General features: G+C 40.6%; 2 protein-coding genes across 6 annotated transcripts in view; one reads left to right on the top strand and one right to left on the bottom strand.

Annotated features, from left to right (window-relative positions):
* LOC145936196 (paired box protein Pax-6) overlaps positions 1-18,033 on the top strand; it is a 128,594-nt gene that overhangs the window by 50,836 nt on the left and 59,725 nt on the right. The window lies entirely within an intron of this gene.
* LOC145936200 (uncharacterized) lies at positions 13,841-16,718 on the bottom strand. Its single transcript, XM_083038146.1, has 3 exons — positions 16,673-16,718; positions 16,095-16,550; positions 13,841-14,928 (listed from the first exon to the last, which is right to left on the bottom strand). The coding sequence occupies exons 1-3, from the start codon at positions 16,682-16,684 to the stop codon at positions 14,464-14,466; spliced, it is 933 nt and encodes a 310-aa protein (XP_082894272.1). The 5' UTR covers positions 16,685-16,718; the 3' UTR covers positions 13,841-14,463.

The raw sequence follows: 18,033 nt of genomic DNA on the forward strand, positions 1-18,033 counted from the left end.
TTTTTTTTTAAATGAGCACCGTCTCTCTTTTTCTCGATCATTTAATGACTCTGGTAGGAGAAAATGAGAGTTGAATCTTCGATAGCATTACGGTTTGCTATAAAAGCATTCCGTATTTTTAGAGACCATTATATAGGGAAGGATTTCGCATAGGACGAAAGCCTTCGACAATTGTTGGCGCACGGTATTTCGGTGTTTACTGCGTTAAAGCGTTAGCGTGAAACACAAATACGCGTGTGGCGTAGTGGCCACAGGCGGCAGACGGGACGGGAGCGTTTTAATTAATTAATCTGTCGGACCAAACGATACTAATATCAATGTAATTCCGTCGGTGGGTCCCGCGGTTTGCCGCACGCGTGTGTGTGCAACGCTTTTCCGGTAATAATTTTCCGGTAACGTTTAAGCCCGGTCTTCGAAGCGTAGAGGAACAGAGAAAACGCGAGGCGAGGCAGACAGAGAGAGAAAGGGGGAAAAGAGAGAGAAAGAGAGAAACAGAGGGGTTTCGAGGTAGGCCGGGGGTTGCGCAGAAACGTGGTTGCAGTCGACCGACCAACCCACGCGAAACTACTCCACCCCCGACATCGTATTCCCCCTTCCCTCCACCCCACTCGTCGTCGCACCGCGTTCCCTTTGCCGGCTACATCAAACGCGTGCGATTTCTTTCTCCGCGTTTTTCCGTCGCCACCGTCTCTCGACACGGGGGTGCGAGACGCAACGGAAAACAGTCTTTTTAATTTTTTATTTAGCGTCTCGCGACGCTCATCCCGCAGGTCTCATCGCGAGGAGAGACTCGCGACTGTTTGCTCTTGCATAAAATAAAAAAAGAAATAATGCCTCGCTTGACGAAGTTTGATGAAATGACACGTGATATTTGTGCGACATCTCAGATTTTTTTTCTAACGTAATTGCATGATTGTAATATATTATATTCCTTCGGCAAAGTTCTTTGAACCAAACTCAAGTGATAAATATTGTTAAAACAAAATCTTTCTCATTTTGAAATAATAATAATGATGATGAAGAATTCGCGAAATATTGAACAATTTAATATAACAAAAACTATTTTGAAAAAATAAATTAGAAATTGCGGCAGTTATTAAATTAAACTTTTTAATATAAATTAGCATATATGAATCCATAACATATTTTGCTATTGACTACAAAAATACGCATTGTTATACAACTGATTATTACTATTATATATTAACATCATGATTGGGAGAAAATAATCTCTTTTATGAATTATTACAAATATTAATAATATTACGTAAAATTTCTCTCGCATAAAAATAACACGTATTTTCACAAGATTTTTGCGATTTGCAGCGCGTATATATATATATATATATATATATATATATACATTATTTTGTATTATTCCTATCTCGTTAAAGGGGATGGGAAGGAGATATACAATCAAATATGGTAACTGTTGCGAGCGTTCAACCGCATGTGGGCCCCGCGGGCCGGATTATCGATACGTTGCTGCGGGGCGGGGGTGGCACCGTTTATAGGATAACCCGTGTCAGAAGGGTTGTTTCATCCCCATCCTCCTCCTGCCGCCGAAATCTCTCTCTCTTTCTCTCCTCGAGCGTCTATCTCATCCGCGCGTATCCTCCCTAAGTATCTCGACTGTTGTCGATGTATCGGTCGAAACGGAAGACCCAACGACGCCCCCGGCCAATCACGCAACAACCACCCTTCTACCTCCCCCTATCCTCTCCCTGTTCCTCGGAAAAGCAAAGCGAAAGCAGATTACGGCGCAATCATCGCGCGAGCTGCAGGCGCCGCCTGTCTCCCCTCGATAAGGGGGTAGATTTTTCGATCTGGCTTGCTTCACATAGCGCATAGCGCATCTTAATATTCTCCAACTCTGCATCAACTCTACGTTATAGATTCAGATTCTCAGGAAACTTTTACTTTTCGTTGAAAATTTAATTAATTTTTTTTATAATAATCAGCATTTTCGAAATGACAAAAAATAGGATAAGGAACATGCGAAGTAAATAATAAATTGTATATAAAAGACACTTTTTACATATCGCTAATATTGAAAGTTGGACTACACAGTTTTCGCTTTTAACGAAACAAATCATTTTAATTAATTATTTGCTACGGATATTGAGAAATCAAGCCTTTATCCCCGCATCCTTCTAAGCATTCTCTTACGTATATGCGCTTCTCAAAGGGAGTTATTTAAGTCCTCAGCGGTTCTCATGGTTATCTCGATAATGTCGATACCTTTGTGTCGAGAAGGGGTGAGGACGTCGCGCTTATCGCACTTTCTTCGTGCTTTCTATAAAGAGTTTGCGATAAAGAGCTCGGCAAAGATACTCACAAATGTATTTTCCTCTTTTTTTATATTTTTATACTTTTGTCGTTGATCGCAAAGTACACCGATACTTTCATTTCCCCCTTAACGCGAAGTTACGGTAAATAGATCAGTAGAACAAATTTCCCTTAGAACGATTATAATACCTTAAGCAAAAAAAAAAACCGTAGTTACCTTGAAGATAATTCTGTCGCTCTTTTTTGCAAACTCTTTTTAAAATACATTATTTAATTTCCAATCGTTATAAAAACTATTACAACTATGACAACAGAATTCTCTGTTTTTGCTTCATTTATACAAGTTTTCAAAAAATATTTTATACAAAAATAAGTTTGAATTGGATTTAATTAAGATTATTCAACGAGTTTGCTCCTAATGTACTTTTTTGCAAAGCATTGAAACCTTTACATAAAAATCTCTCTAATATATATATATTTATTTTTATGATAGCTTGCATTTTGTTTCTTAATGCTATTCTCGATATCATCAAATGAACGAGACACTATTACATGTAGTTCTCAAGACATTACGTAAAAAGAAAAACATCTTCCGAAATACGACCGGTTATACGTATATCATCGTATAATTGTCCTCGTGTCGTTGACGTCACAGGGTTGTCTGGTGAGACTGATCTACAATGCATCCCGGGGTCGCATTGTACCGAGTTGCGCGAGACGAGACGTAGAGGCATGTGGAAGAATTTCACTAGAGGGTGACGAGAACGGAATAGGCGGGTGGAGGAAACAGAGAGACAGGGAGAAAAAGGAGAGGATCGAAAAAAAGATAGGAGACCGGGGAAACAAAGAGAGAAGGAAGAGATAGGAGAGAGCGCGGGAAGAGTTTCCATCGTGATCGAAACGAAAGGGGTTCGGGGTTCGTTGCGGCATTGTTTTTTCACCTTCGGATCTCAAACACATTGCTACGATTTCAATATCACTGATATACGCGCCGATGTATGCGAGTTGTTGACGCATTCTTTTGCTGCTAATGGGACGTCGCTATTTTCATGCTATCTCACGGTCAATCTTCAATTTATATGCTAAATTATTTTTCAGCGATACATAATTAAAATTTATGCAAAATGGGAAGAATTTGATAATTTCACCATCGTCCATTATAATCTTGGTGCCATCTCTGGTTTCAAACTAAAAATCAGAGAGAATCGAATCAAACTAACGTTATAGACGAGAAGGATTGCTTCTGGATTTGATGGCACCTCGCGCATTCAATCTCTCCGCGTCACGAATGTCGGATCAATGCACTTTTATTATCACTGTCTAGGCCCTTGTCGCGAGTTTCTCCCTTGCGAGTCCCTTCTTCCGCTGGTTAGGTTTCCTCGTTTGCTCATCGAAAGCGCACGTACATATATGTATATATATATATATATTCAGCATTCGCTGATCTCCGGTCGAGGTAAAACAATATAATGGGACTGCCTGCTGCGTCCGCTACTACAGGGATCGAGGGTGCACCGAGGGCATCATTGTCGACCTTCTTTATCTCGCGAACCCAATCTCTCGCTCTCCATCCGTCATCGCTTTTTCGCTTTACCTCTCTCGCGGCCTCCTTCGCTTTTCTCTCACGAATTTTCTCCCGGTGAAGGCAGATATGTACCGCCGCAATGGTACGCGACAGCTTTTATCAGCGACCGGCACAATGCGGTCTCTACTCGTCTTCGTTCTGCTTGTTGTCCTTGTCATTGTTATACTCTGTCATTCCTCCGTTGCTTCTTCCAGTTTTCTCAGAGCTCTGCGCCAACGCCATTTTTTATAGCCATTTTCTGATTCATTTTAACAGTGCGTGCATTTGAAATCTTATGCACTGGGTCAAAATAACTATTAGTAATAAGTTTAAGTATTATATAGAGAATTAGAGTAGAAAAAAATCTTTAAAGAATGATTAAAATACTACTGTTATTTAGTTCAAAGAACCAGGATAAATTAAATAGATATATGTTATAAATTCTTATATTAAAATTGTTGCTCACAATGCTATTCTAAAGAAGTCTCAAGAATCGGGTAATATCGATCGGATTGCATGCGATGTCGTAAAAGCTGCATTTAACATGGCACGCTATCACGTATCTCTCGTCATTCCTCTCCCTGCGACTTGACCGCGGACCGATTCCTCTGACTTCTGGCGGGAAATCGCTTCTCGATCGAGAATCCCCAAACCCCCGCTGCATTTTTACGATCGAGTTTGAAATTCGATATAGACCGAGAGTCCCCGACGCGCCATACCACGATCCGGATATATCGCGTCGTAGATGCACGTTGCCCCGTTCTATTTCAGGATTCTAGTGCTCGATACCGCACTAGCACACACACACATATATATATATATACACACATACACACCCCTGTACACGACAGGGTACGGCAGAGCATTACGTGGGTGACGTATAAACAGGAATATTTACGAGGCTGTCTCTCTCTTCTCGATGGTGTGTGTACACTACATATGGTGTATCGGTGCGCATTGATGCAGCTACGGTGCACGACGAGAGAGAAACTCTATGCATTGGATTCGCAGGTCAGTGGGTTGTCGCGTCGCGTCCCATCGCGCCGCATCGCCTCGCCTCGCCTGGCTACGTGTCACTCGAGCCCGATGTCACCGCGGCTCGATTTATCGCGTCCGTCAATCTGCGAAGGCTGACCTCTCGTCGAGTCTCGGGTTACCTATCTACCTATCTACCCACCTACCTATCTGTCTATCTATCCATCTGCCGCGCCGACCGGTAGGCGCGCATACGTACCAACGCGCCCCGTTCACCCTTTGTCTTCCGCTTTATTTCCCTGCCTGAGAGAGAGAGAGAGAGGCCTGTGCGAGAGTCCAGCCACGCACACGCTCTGATAGAAACCGTGACGAGATCAGTCGTTATTATACGCTTTTACGCAAGAAGGAAGAAAGATGTCGCGATTGCACCCTGGAGCATCCCTCTTTCTTTCGAAATTACAATTTTTCTCCCCAGTTTTTTTAATTGTGAGATTAACTCTCATTTGTTCTGACATGCAAAATTTTATTTATTCCTCGTTTGCGTAAGATTCTAATGTGAAATACCTTGTTCTTGCTGGTTTTTACAAGTCACAGCTACTTGCGCTTCGACAATTTTGTTAAGAATTAACTCAACAATAAGTATATCACAGTTGTAATCAGTTTTTTCTCCAAATGTTCTAAAATAAATTAATAAAGAATATCTGAAGAATGTGTGAGTGATTTTTTTCGGTCAGATTCAATTAATAACATTTTTCAATCGACATTTCTCGTTTGTACGCACGACCTTAATTTACGTAAATCTTTATTTATATGGTATTGTGCAAGGCATGGTAAGCTGCCAGGAATGAATTTGCTTAAACGACGGAATGAACCATAAATTAACGCGGCGTGACGTTTAGATTCCGCTGACTAAAGGTGTGTCGATTAATAATGTACAGCGGCGGTCTATCTCTATTCCCTCCTCTCTCACCCTCTTCTCTCTCCCTCGTTCTCTCTTTCTCTCTCTCTATCTCGTGCTGGTTGCGCAAATTTCCGTTGAGATTTGCGTATCGAAAACAATACGCTGATCCTCTCCCTTCTATCGCGTTCGAGATAGTATTCGGAGGTAATCCCCAGGATCGAATCGTCATAATCCTCTTTGTGCCCGATATTTCACTGTGCAAAATCGTCGGCGCGATATCGACTTCACCGCACTCGCAGCGATACTAGAAATTTCGGCTGTCGATTCATGTTGGGCCGAAATTGCGCGAAATTTTGCGGTAGAATGTCGTTTTAGACAAAAAAAAAAAAAAAAAACAAACTTGTCACGCGCAAATGCATTTTTTCCCATACATACACTCAACGAGAAGAGAATTAACTTTTTGCAAATTTGTGGGAAAATTCATCGATGTTGCATTCTATAGAAATTGCTAATTGAAATACAAAGTAAAGCGATAATGAAGGCGTTTAATGAACAGAACGATTCCTTTCTCTTTTATCGAAAAGTTTGTCTGAAATATCTCCTTTTCCTTTATTTTGAATTTAATTTTAAAGTTTTTAAATATTTCGGTAGAGATATAAATATTTGCTACTAAGATTCTGTTGAATCCAAATTCACTTAATATTAAATATAGAGAAATGTATTGCCAAAAAACTCTGTTTTTAATTAAAACTAGCAACCGAAAAAAATTATTGCAACATTAAAAAAAATTGTTAGGAATGAAAAATTATTTTGAGCACAAACAGTATCGCTCTGTTCATCAAATTTATTAACGAACACCCTGTATATGGCGCACCAACCACACGTATCAAGGGAGAGGTGGAGAAAGCGAGGAAAAGGGCAATAGGGGGGTAGGTACCCCCTTCGGTTTTGTAATTCCTACGTGCGCAAATCATTCCGCTCGGACCGTTCGCGGTCTCGCCATTACGGACTTTCGACCGCACGCGGAAACCGCGACCGAGGAGAAATTCTTTCGCGAGCGAACCAGTTCGCAAAACACATGTACCGGAATCTGGAGATGAAATTCCTACGCGGCGAGCGCGAGTGGATGGGCCGACGTCGCGAATTCTATACGCTATTCCGCTCCGATAAAAGCTACGACTGTTTCCTGTTTCGCCAAAATTCTCGCAACGTCGATTTTTTACTCTCCTAGTCTTAATAAATAAGATGTATAGAAAGATGATTAAATTATTCTCTCTATAAGACGCGTATAAATTAAATCTAAATAAGATATATGATAAAATATGGAGAAACACACCATAAAGCAAAATTTCGATTTTTTGTTTTAATGTTATAAATAAATCTGAAACTCGCGGAAGAATCGATTAATTAGAATATACAAGTACAGTCTTATAAATACATGTTTGACGCGCACTTTTGTTATATAATATCTTTTGTGACAGCGCGATTGATTGTACACATATACTTGTGCGATTGTGTGGATCCTTATCTTTATTCCTCCCTCGTGTCTTTATATTCCATCATTTATCGGCGTATTCCTTAACGGAAGGTTAACGGAGGGTTAACGGGGTAAGTTCCCTCTTACTTCCTCTCTCCATCCCTCTTTAACTTCGCTCAACCTTGCGAGCATCCGTCAACTCGCCGTCGCCTATCGGGAGGGTGGTAACGCGTGAGAGAGTGACAAAGTGGAATAAGAACGAGAAGGGAACGATAGTGGTACTCGATCTATCGATTTTAACCCTAAGGTGTCGCGCTTACGTCGACGCACCTCTTTTTTTTTTTATATAGATTTCCAATGAGTCGTAAGAGACTGAATAAAGAGGCGCTAATTGCGGACGCGTTTTTCTCCCCCACGTGTCGCTTCGACTTCGTAGGCCTTAACATCCGACAACTCGTCGGGAGAGAGAAGGGGGAGAGGGAGGGGGAGGGGGAGGGGGAGGGGGGAGGGGGGACGCCTGAGAGGGTGACAAAGTGTCTCAGCAGCCGCGAAGAGAGGGCGGACGGCGAGGCAGCAGGATCTCTTTCTCCTCACACGCTATTTCCTTCGACCCCTCGACGAGACACACGGGTAGGGTTGACTGATCTGCCTCGTAATGCCAATCGATATACACAGTACACACAGCGAGAACCCACCCCCCGGTGTGACACGTCGACCGACGCTCTTTTAGGCAACGTTCACACGAGCGAATACCTTAGTCGCCCCGCCGATGTTTCTGCGAGGAAAGGGCTGGGGGACGAGCTCAACTCTCACGTACGTGACGAGTGTATGAATAATGCCGAGATACTCCTCATAAGATATTCCTTTTACACGAATCTAAATTTTAAGTTGAATATTATATTATTTGGATATAGTATATATTTTTTTATATTATACCATGTATATATAAAAATTTTTGTGTATTATATAAATAATTTTATATATAAAAAATAAAAAAAAATATATATATCCAAAAAGTTGAACTGCAGGTTCTTCTAACTTTACAGATATAATTTTGTTTTTTATACGACAAGATCAGATATAAAGCTGAATAGGATCCTGTGTGAATCTTAACACTAATTATATATATTTTCCCCTTTCTGCTATAGACTGTGTAAAATAGATTTAAGAAGTAAGGAGATTAGATGGGAGAGAGATGAGAGATAGGTTTCGAGCTAAACCCCGCCACGTTCCCGTTTTCCAAGAGAGACACTCCATATAAGAATCCAACCTACGGTAAACGCGTCTGCGGAATTTGTTACAAGTCCCTCGAAATCGAGAGATTCGTTCGACAGTTTTTCCACGTCCCTCGCAATCCATCGAAATTTGATGTGAAGATTCGACTTATCGAGCGATGAAATCGAAGAATAGCATTAAAGATACATATTTCATTAAAATATATCAAGATTGTATTTGCGTGAAAATCTGTTGAAAATGCTGCATTGAGTTTATCAAATATAATATTTTGAGAGAGATGAAAAGTTTTAAAAATTGAAAATAGCAACATATAAATTTAGAGAATTTCTATACGGTAGATTTGTGTGTTAAAATGTTATTTGAAATGTTATTACAAATATAAAATATGTTTGATTAATTTTACTACGCAGTTTAGTAAAATTAATCAAACATGTTTTATATTTTATTGTGATAAATATTAATCGGAGAAATTTTTAGTGTAGCATTTTATTATAATTGTTGTCATGTTGTCAATTGAATCAGATTAATCAGATTAATTCACAATCAGCAAACAAATCTAGTCTCATCTCATCATGATTAATAATAATTTTTCAAATCTCCACTAAAGGGAGAGAGAAAGAGATTCAATTCGATTGCGATTAAAATGATACTTAAGTATACAACTAACGAGTATGAAAATTAAAAAAATATGTGTTGACGTATGGTCATACATATCCGACGAACAATGAGTTACGTAAGATCGCAGCCGATCAATCACCCCCCCATAGCGTTGCATAATGTTTCAGCATTGCGCACTCACGCTTATTGTGCGCTATTCGTCGATTGAATTATGCTCCTCGTGCGTGCGGAATTTCATATCATTTCATTTCGCGATTGACCTAATACGAGCTGTTCGACAATACGGCATAAGTCACTCTTCTCACTTCAGAAAGAAAAATATTCTTTAAAGAGAGAATTCTCTTTTTAAAATTCATACGCTTTATCATAGCAGTTTCATTAATATTTTATAAAAAGAAATTATTCTAAAAAATATTTTTCACATTCCATAAAATAATCGAATAAAATTATAGAGTATAAAATTGTGAATATTATAGCGTAAAATTAATTTTTAAACAAATTTTATAAATAATCTTGTTTTTCAATCTCTTGTGTATTGATATATGCAATCTCTGCTCTGCATGAAACATCACCGCAACAACAATGACTATAGACACCGTATATCCCCTTCCTTCGTTGAATTCCTATTAATTCGACGATATTAATCAAAGAGCGACTTCTCTCTCGTCATAGCGCGCTTCATTGTTTTCGGAACCCCCTTCCCGATTCAATATCGACATGCCCTGTGACGCAATGCGTTTATTCGACATCGCCACGTGCACATATCCACATATCCGCACATGCACACACATACGTATGTACGAATCCATGCGCGATATATGCAGCTCGTGAAAATTGCGAGGGATACGTTGACACAGAAGGATCACAAAGGCCGACGACGTCGTCGAGCGAAAGCAGGTGCCGAAGCTTGGAAAGAGCCGAAAAGAGTTCGACGTGCTTGTCGACGGGGGATCTCCAATCACCGTCGATGTAGTGCATATAGAACTCGCATATAGAATGCATACGCACAGTATTTTCCTCTCTCTCCTCTCCTCTTCTCTTGTTTTTCCTTTTTTTATTGTTGTCTCTGTGACCTTCTGCGTCATGTGGGGTCGCACGGAGAATCCTCGAGAAGAGAGAAGCTTAAAGAGCCAGGGACAATTTTACAGACGGAACAAATATTAAGAATAAATAACAATATAAAATTAGGTGAGAAAAATTTTTGCATCCACATGAAAATGTTTAACATTTAGAAAACAACCAAGAGTAGTCGTGCGGACTAGTTTCTATATCAGGGTGTATACTCAAATTTTGTTAAAAAATTCCCTGATCTTCCCGGTATTTTCGTTTAAAATTTCAGATAAAATAAAAAAGTTTGTAGATGCAGCTTTTTAAAAGTTCCTTTATTGTATACGCTTTTTAATGTTTTTTTATTTTTATTCATACGATTGGAAAGTTATCAAGAATGCAGTTTTTCTAGCATTTAATATTGATTTATTAATTGTAAAATTAATTTGGACAATAACAAAGTGTGATATATCATAATATTTAAACGCTAAAAATATATGCAAGAATATAATATAAAATAAAAATAGAAAACAAAAAATAATTTATTATAAACGTGTTAAGGAATATTAATTTATTTAAATTAATTATTTATTAAATTGTTTATTTAATTATATATTTATTCAATAAATAAGAAGTACTAATTTTTTAAAATATTACCTGTTAAAAAGTTGAACAATTTTTTATGAAACTTACATAAGTTCTTGATACTGAAATAGATCGTCAATAAAAAAATCGCATGAAATTTTAATAAAAACTTAAATATTGCAAAGATGTGTTAGACATATGTTTCTTAAGTGTTAAACAAGAGTAAAATTACTAAAAGGGCAATTTAAAAAAAAAAATTCCCTAAATCCCAATTAATAAATTCCTTGAGAATTCCCTAATTTTCAAGGTTTTCAAGGTTTTTCCCAAGGAGTATACACCCTGTATATACTCTACTATTTTCGTCAATATTAATATTTCAAAATTTTGTAGTTTCTTATATCATGAAAAAGTAAGAGAGAGGGAGAAAGAAACAGAAGCGAATTTTTGTTCATATATATATATATGAAGAAGTGTGAAACTATTGCTACGTCATGGTGTGCAAATATTTTATCGCCGTCCAAGCTAACTATTTTGAACCGACCGTGCACGAAACGCTCGTATTTCTTCCCTCCCGAGTCCTGAGAACCTGAAGAAGGACATCAGCTTGGCCGCGTTCCCACCGGCTCCGCGGGAGCCTCCCGCTATTTTCTTAATCCAGCACTGTGCAAACAAGCGGGCGGTCCGCGCTATAACACATGCGAAAATACACGCGAATCGCCACCATCCCCCTCCATAATCGCACGCAAGTCGCGAGAAAGCTACCCCCGTAGACGTGTAATCGGCGTCTACCACCGTCGCAGAACCAGATGTCACCGTTGTGTGATTCTCAGCGTCTTTTCTTATAGCTACCCTACCCTCTTCCGTCCGGTGGTTTCTCCCTCTTTGTTCTTGTTCCTTCTCCAATTCATTTTTTATTAACGTCCCCCATCTTTTCCATCGCGACTCTCGCTCCTCAGGTGCTCCGAAAATATAATCGTCTCTCACAGTCGATTCGACCTTCCTGGAACCTTTGTTCCTCGCCGATCACAGTCGAGACCAATCGCCGAAATTGACTTTTCTTTTCTCCTCTGCTAGAGAGACTTTTTTTTGCTAAAAAGTTATCATAAAATTATTAATAGCGCACGTCAAAAAGAAATAGATTTACGTCTATTTTTTTTGTATTATTATTTATTTAATCCTGTATAAGTACTTACACTTTCTATACAGATTGTTTCAACAATTATTATAATATAATAGTACACATATATGTATATTAATTATGTCAATGGACCAAATATGATACTGCAACATTTTCTCTTTTCCCAATAACATATAATTGACAGTTGTCAAAAGTTTTAAAAATATGATAAGTATTTGATTTAATTCTTTGAAATGATTGTTACGGTGAAATTAATGATACTTTGAATGAGATACAAGCGATGTGCAAAACTTTCGATAGAGATATTCGTATTATGTTCCCGGATTATGAAAGTTAATCTTCTTTCCTTCGTCGATGCTTCATGTGGAACAAAATTACTGAAAGAAATCGCGAAATATTCTAGGCGATATGAGGCTTATAAAAAGCTCGTTTATACGACGTTGTAATTGAGTAGTGAAAAAATTATGGAAGTAGATTTTTCATTTCGATACTGCGCACGAGTCGATGGATTATCTAGAATTTTTTTTTTTAGAAATGAGCGTTATTTGGAAAAAAATTGAACATTGTGAAAAAACTTAATAATCCAATTGCAAAAGAATATTCTATTTATTTTCTCTTATATAGAGATATAATCGATCTTTTCATTAAGGATTTTTCTTTTTCAAATTAATAATTGCTCTTAAAATATCGGATGATATACTGACAAATTTCTCCAGTTAAAGTCTTCTTAACACTAAGAATTAGAAGCTACGAGAAAAATTCGCGGATACTTTGAGCCTAAATCGTTATGAAAAAAGGAATTGTCGAGCGAGAGGAAGGAGGGCAAAGAGGGGTTGCAGAAAAAAGGAATGGCACACGGGCGGTACAACTTGGCGAAAAATTAATATCCCGTGGAAAGGAGGGTGCACCGGCTGGTTGGCTCTCGGGGACGCTTCCACGCTCGACTCGGGGTGCAGAGGAGCGAGAAAACGACGGCAAATGGGAAGGTGGGAGAAACCTTGTTTTTCAAAAGCGCTTTCCCCCGCGCTTTCCGGCCAAGAGGTGATTCGGTGGGCCGAGGAAAGCGCGCAAAGATATCAGACGCGTCTCTCGCCCAACCGAGTTCCCGGCGAAGAAACTCGTCCGAGAAGGAGATCGCGGTCGCGCGTATCCGAACAACGAAAACGGCTCGACCGACTGGTGGAATTTAATTGGACCTGACCGCTTGACCGGATTAATTAGTCGGCCGATTGCGCCTATCGACGAGATCTCGGCGAGGATGTTTGCGCTTCTTCGGGCTATTTGCCCCAAGCTGCCGGAGGGTATCCCTTTGTTCGGCCCGACGATGGTCCGGCTAAATTCTTAAGAGCGGTTTGTTGCCGGTGAACCTTAATTAAAAGTTTCCGCTAACTCGGCAGATATAATTATGCCTGATATGAGATTTCTTGGCCGAGATTGAAGCTGCAGAGTTACGAGTTTCGTTCTTTTCAACATATTACGCTAATTTTTTTGTTTATTTAACAGAATTGTTGGTCGTATAATTTGCACGAGTTTTGCACGTAATTTTTCTCACGATAAATTTTTTATTTTACATATTTTTTATGTATCCTTCAAAATCTCTAAATAATATTATGTGTGTGTCATAGTTGGAAAATAGAAATTGTTGCAAATTTGCAAGATTGCAGAATTAGATGTTTGATTTTAAGTCAATGTGATCCCTTGATTTTCGTTTTCCTTCGAAATGCTCTGGACCACTGGCAAAGAACATTCAAGACGCGCATTGGTCGTTGTAGTAAAGAGGAAAGAATAGGGAGAGATAACGGAGTGCGCCGAAAAGAGGGGAGAAAAAGTGTTTGTGTGTGTGTGTGTGTGGGTTGGAACGCTCGCTGTAGAATTTTGGGAGAATTCTGACGAGGGATTGGCCGTGTCGGGAGTGAACTTATGAAACGCCCAACCCTGTTGCCGGTTGCGCCGAGCGAGATATTAAATTTCTGGAATTTTGCGGTTAGGCACGTCTACATGCCGACGGATCTCTCTCTTTCTCTCTCCTTGTCTCTCGCATCAATACATCTACACTCACCCGATCGCGTATTTTTAATTTCGCTGTAAAATAGCGGATCTCAGTTGAAACAATCTTTACACATGAAGATTCTTGTAGGATTATCGACTATTTAATCTCATTACTAAATCTCTACGATTTCTTCAGGCGGCATTTGCTAGCATTACATCAAAAGTCAGAAAGCACAATAATCTTGACAAAAGATGATGAAGTTATATCACAGCGACATATAAAAACACCCCAAAAATTGCGTTAGCATCGGCTTTATTACGCCGTCAGCTTAATCTAATTGCGAGTACATTAAACAACCTTATGTAGAACGCAAATATACAATCGTGATATCGTCGAGTTGGAGAAACCGGTTCACTGAAGGGTGAGGAGGAATCTGGATTCGCCATTGCTCGCTGGCGCTTGATAGTTGGTCGTGTAGGTGGTGTAGGAGTTGGTCAGAGGGTTGGTCAGAGGCAACACCCAAAAAATTGCGTTAGCATCGGCTTTATTACGTCGTCAGCTTAATCTAATTGCGAGTACATTAAACAACCTTATGTAGAACGCAAATATACAATCGTGATATCGTCGAGTTGGAGAAACCGGTTCACTGAAGGGTGAGGAGGAATCTGGATTCGCCATTGCTCGCTGGCGCTTGATAGTTGGTCGTGTAGGTGGTGTAGGAGTTGGTCAGAGGGTTGGTCAGAGGCACCACGCTCGAGGGGTTGTCGTACTGGTATTGCACCTGCGCGGCCACAGGCTCGATCTCGAGTTTCTGCGGCCTGGCTGCGTCCGCAGGTGCGATCGGGGCGACGGAAACTTGCAAACCGGCCGGCACGATCTGCAGCTTCTGCAGAGGCGCGTACGCGTAGATCGGTCCGCGAAGAGGCTCCACGTTCTCGGCGCGGATCTTGGCGAAGTACTTCATCGCCTCGACGTTTTCACGGCTGATGTACCGCACGCGTTGCAGACGACCGTCGGGAAGGGCCACGTAGTACTCCCCGGATTGCTGGGGCTGCTTCTCGTCCACGTCCTCGTCCTCAAGCTCGTTCACCGCGTTCACGGGCTCGGACTGAGAGAATAATGGTTTATTTGTGTATACGTAATTGTTTACCTTTATATTGTGTTACCAGTCGCTGATCATCGGTGACCGATATTACATGCTCTAGTTAAAAGAAAAGAGAGGAAAGAGTGTAAAGTATTTAATTGTGTTTATGAAAATATGTTTATAACATATATATCTATATAGAAGTCGAGATAGAGAGAAAGAGAATATCTAATCGTGAGAGAAAAGTATATGCGAAAACTCAATATTTACTATGTTATGTAATGTCAACATCATTTGTAATTATAGATTCTTTGGCAAGGCTAAAATTTTTTGCTGCCAAGTATGTTAAAAAATTCATCATAAAAATTGCGCCGAAGAAGGTTTGCTGCGAGGTCCCGGTATGAATTATTTGCTGAAGAATTTTTCGAGCTATACAAATAAAGGAAGCAATTCCATTGACAAATATTTTTCGGTGAAAGAGAGAGGTTTCTTTTTCAATATCTCGCCAAACAGAAGGCGACGCAGGCTCGCAGACGACCTCGAGTCACGGATGAATGCATTATGGGTTGTGTCACGCCAAGTCTTCGAATTTGATACGGGCACACACGTGCTTGAGACTCGTGATCGAAAGTAAACGACGCCTCGAATACTAATGTCGTTAGGATAAGCGGGAGAAACGACGAGAACGTCGCGAGCGTCGAAGATTGAAAAAGAGAAGAGCCTCGGTAGTCTCGGTGCGATTTAAATTCCGCAGAACCGTCTTCCTTCTTATGTAGGCTCACACGCCAACGGCGATGCTTCAGCGCGTTCCCTTTCCGAAACAAGATGACGAATCTCTGTGTTACGTAAAGGAGGACGCGCGCACACATTTGGCATCTGTGAAATTTTCTCCGCGACTTTTTTCGTCAAAATTATTGTTAAAAATGTGACTAATTAATTTACTACACACATGTGGATGCTAAGACACGGGATAGAAAAGTTTTCTTGAAAATCTCAATTTATAATCAGCTGATTGATTCATTCTGATTAAAATCTCATGTGTCGATAAATGTCACACACTTTCTTTCGATTTTGTGTTTTTTTTTTTTTGATGAATTAAAACTCTTTATAACAAAAATTGAGTCGAGTCTCAATATGTCGATATCATTGCGAGTTTCATAATACTTAAATATTATTCGTGCTTTACTCACCTCGGATTCGGTGATGCCTTGAACGGTGGACACCTCTTCCTCTTCGGTGGTGTTGGGCGTCTCCGTGGTCGTGGATTCTTCCGGTATTCCGTACTCTCGCCGGGGATCCGCCGGCGCCCCGTATTGTTGCCGAGGCGTACTTGGTCCCTCGTATTGTTTCTGAGGCACATCCGGCGTTCCGTATTGTTGGCGAGGCGCACTTGGTGCCTCATATTGTTTCCGAGACGCGTCCGGCGCTCCGTACTGCTGCTGAGGCGCATCCGGCGCCCCGTATTGCTGTTGAGATTGTCTTTGAGGCAGATTAAAGGTTGGTCCCGCTGGTTTCCAGCCGGAAGCTGGATAAGGCGCGGCCTCCTCCTGCTGCCGGGCGAAGTAGTACTGTTGCTGATATTGCTGGCGATACCTCGGCGGCTCGGCAAGGACCGCCGCGGCCAAAAGGACGATGCCGATGAACACCTATTTTCAAAGATCAGTCAAATCAATCGGCTGAATATTATTGCAAATTTTTCTTCGCTATATAAGAGCTGATTTTCTATCAATCGGATAAAATATATCTGACACGGTAAATCGATGACTACCTTCATCTTCATACGATGGTGGTACGGACTGTAGTTGTGTTGACGAGCTGACTGAACTCCGATGCCCACCGCTGGTGGATTATATACACCCGTGTCCCGTGTTCTGCATATCTAAGGAGGATACGCGCTCAGGGTAGCGCGGCGCGTTCGCTGCTCGACGAATGACATTGGCCTCTTAAAAGACTGATGAATCCTCGATCATTGTTGGCTCATCATCCGGTCGCTCACGCGCGTTCACCTTCGTCTTTGTCGGCGAGCGGGCGCCTTTTTCAACAAAAGCGCCGTTCTTCAATGCTCGATGTACGGCCGACTTCGTCGTCTTCCACAGCTTCGCTCTTTCGTGCTTTTTCGCGCATTGTGTTTATTCCGGTCGCACAAATCGTACGAAAGAAATCGCGCCTCTGTCCTATCGACGATTTAATGTAGAAAAGATTCGACGCTTGCGTATATTCGCTATATTTTTGCAACGTGTATGCAAATGCATTTTATTTGAATGAAGTTTTTTTCTATGTAATATTACTACAAGATTTAAAACATTACATAAACGAAAAAAAAAGCACAAGTCACATAGTTTGAAAGACAAGATATTAAAATTCAATTAGAATAAAATCTAATCGAAGTCAATTGAGGATGAGATTTGTTGTTATTCATATTACATGATCCTGAAACATTTTTATTCAGCCAGACTCATTATAATTTACAATGAGCATACGCGTTCACCAAAATACGTTCGCTACCACCGAGCGTCGTATAGAAATGCCCCAATTTTGCATAACGATTTGAGTTTTAAGAAAAAAGACGTCCTCGACTCGGTCTAATCCATCATCGACGTTCCCATCAGCCGTGACCGATGATCGGATTAGTTAACATATTTTACGGGTCGGAGCAAGACCGCGTTATGCGACGATTACGTCGATGTAATTTTAACTCTGGCCGTGCTGGCTCGTCATGCGTGGCATGCCTGTCGTACGTGTCGCCCATTCCACGCACGGATTTCGCCGGCCTGATGCGGCGCGTGACGATGATTCGCGCTAATCAATTCACCGGCGTACCCGATCTGACCAGCATCCGAGGAATGGAATCGCCCGACGCACCAGGGTCGCTCGATCGATCGATCGCGACAATACTTTGGAATTTATAATGACCGATACCTCTCTCTCTTTCTCTGTCTCTCTCGCCTCGAGAGCGCAAAACGAGCTCACGATCAGCGTTCGTATGAAACAGGGTGTATACTCCCGGGAAAAACCTTGAAAACCTGGTATTCTCAGGGAATTTTGTTTTACCTTGAAAAATCAGGGAATTCTCATGGAATTTGATTGGGATTTAGGGAATTTTAAAAAAAATGGTTCTTTTGATAATTT

The sequence above is a fragment of the Prenolepis imparis genome, unplaced genomic scaffold, assembly GCF_030444845.1.
Source record: "Prenolepis imparis isolate NDT839.2.m4 unplaced genomic scaffold, iyPreImpa1.0 SCAF_5, whole genome shotgun sequence".
Taxonomy (NCBI): Eukaryota; Metazoa; Arthropoda; class Insecta; order Hymenoptera; family Formicidae; genus Prenolepis; species Prenolepis imparis.

Bases quoted from the DNA above. Each gene is read 5' to 3' on its own strand.
- LOC145936200 (XM_083038146.1), bottom strand. The intron at 14,929-16,094 runs GTGAGTAAAGCA...TTATTCTCTCAG, and splicing joins AAGGCATCACCGAATCCGAG to TCCGAGCCCGTGAACGCGGT.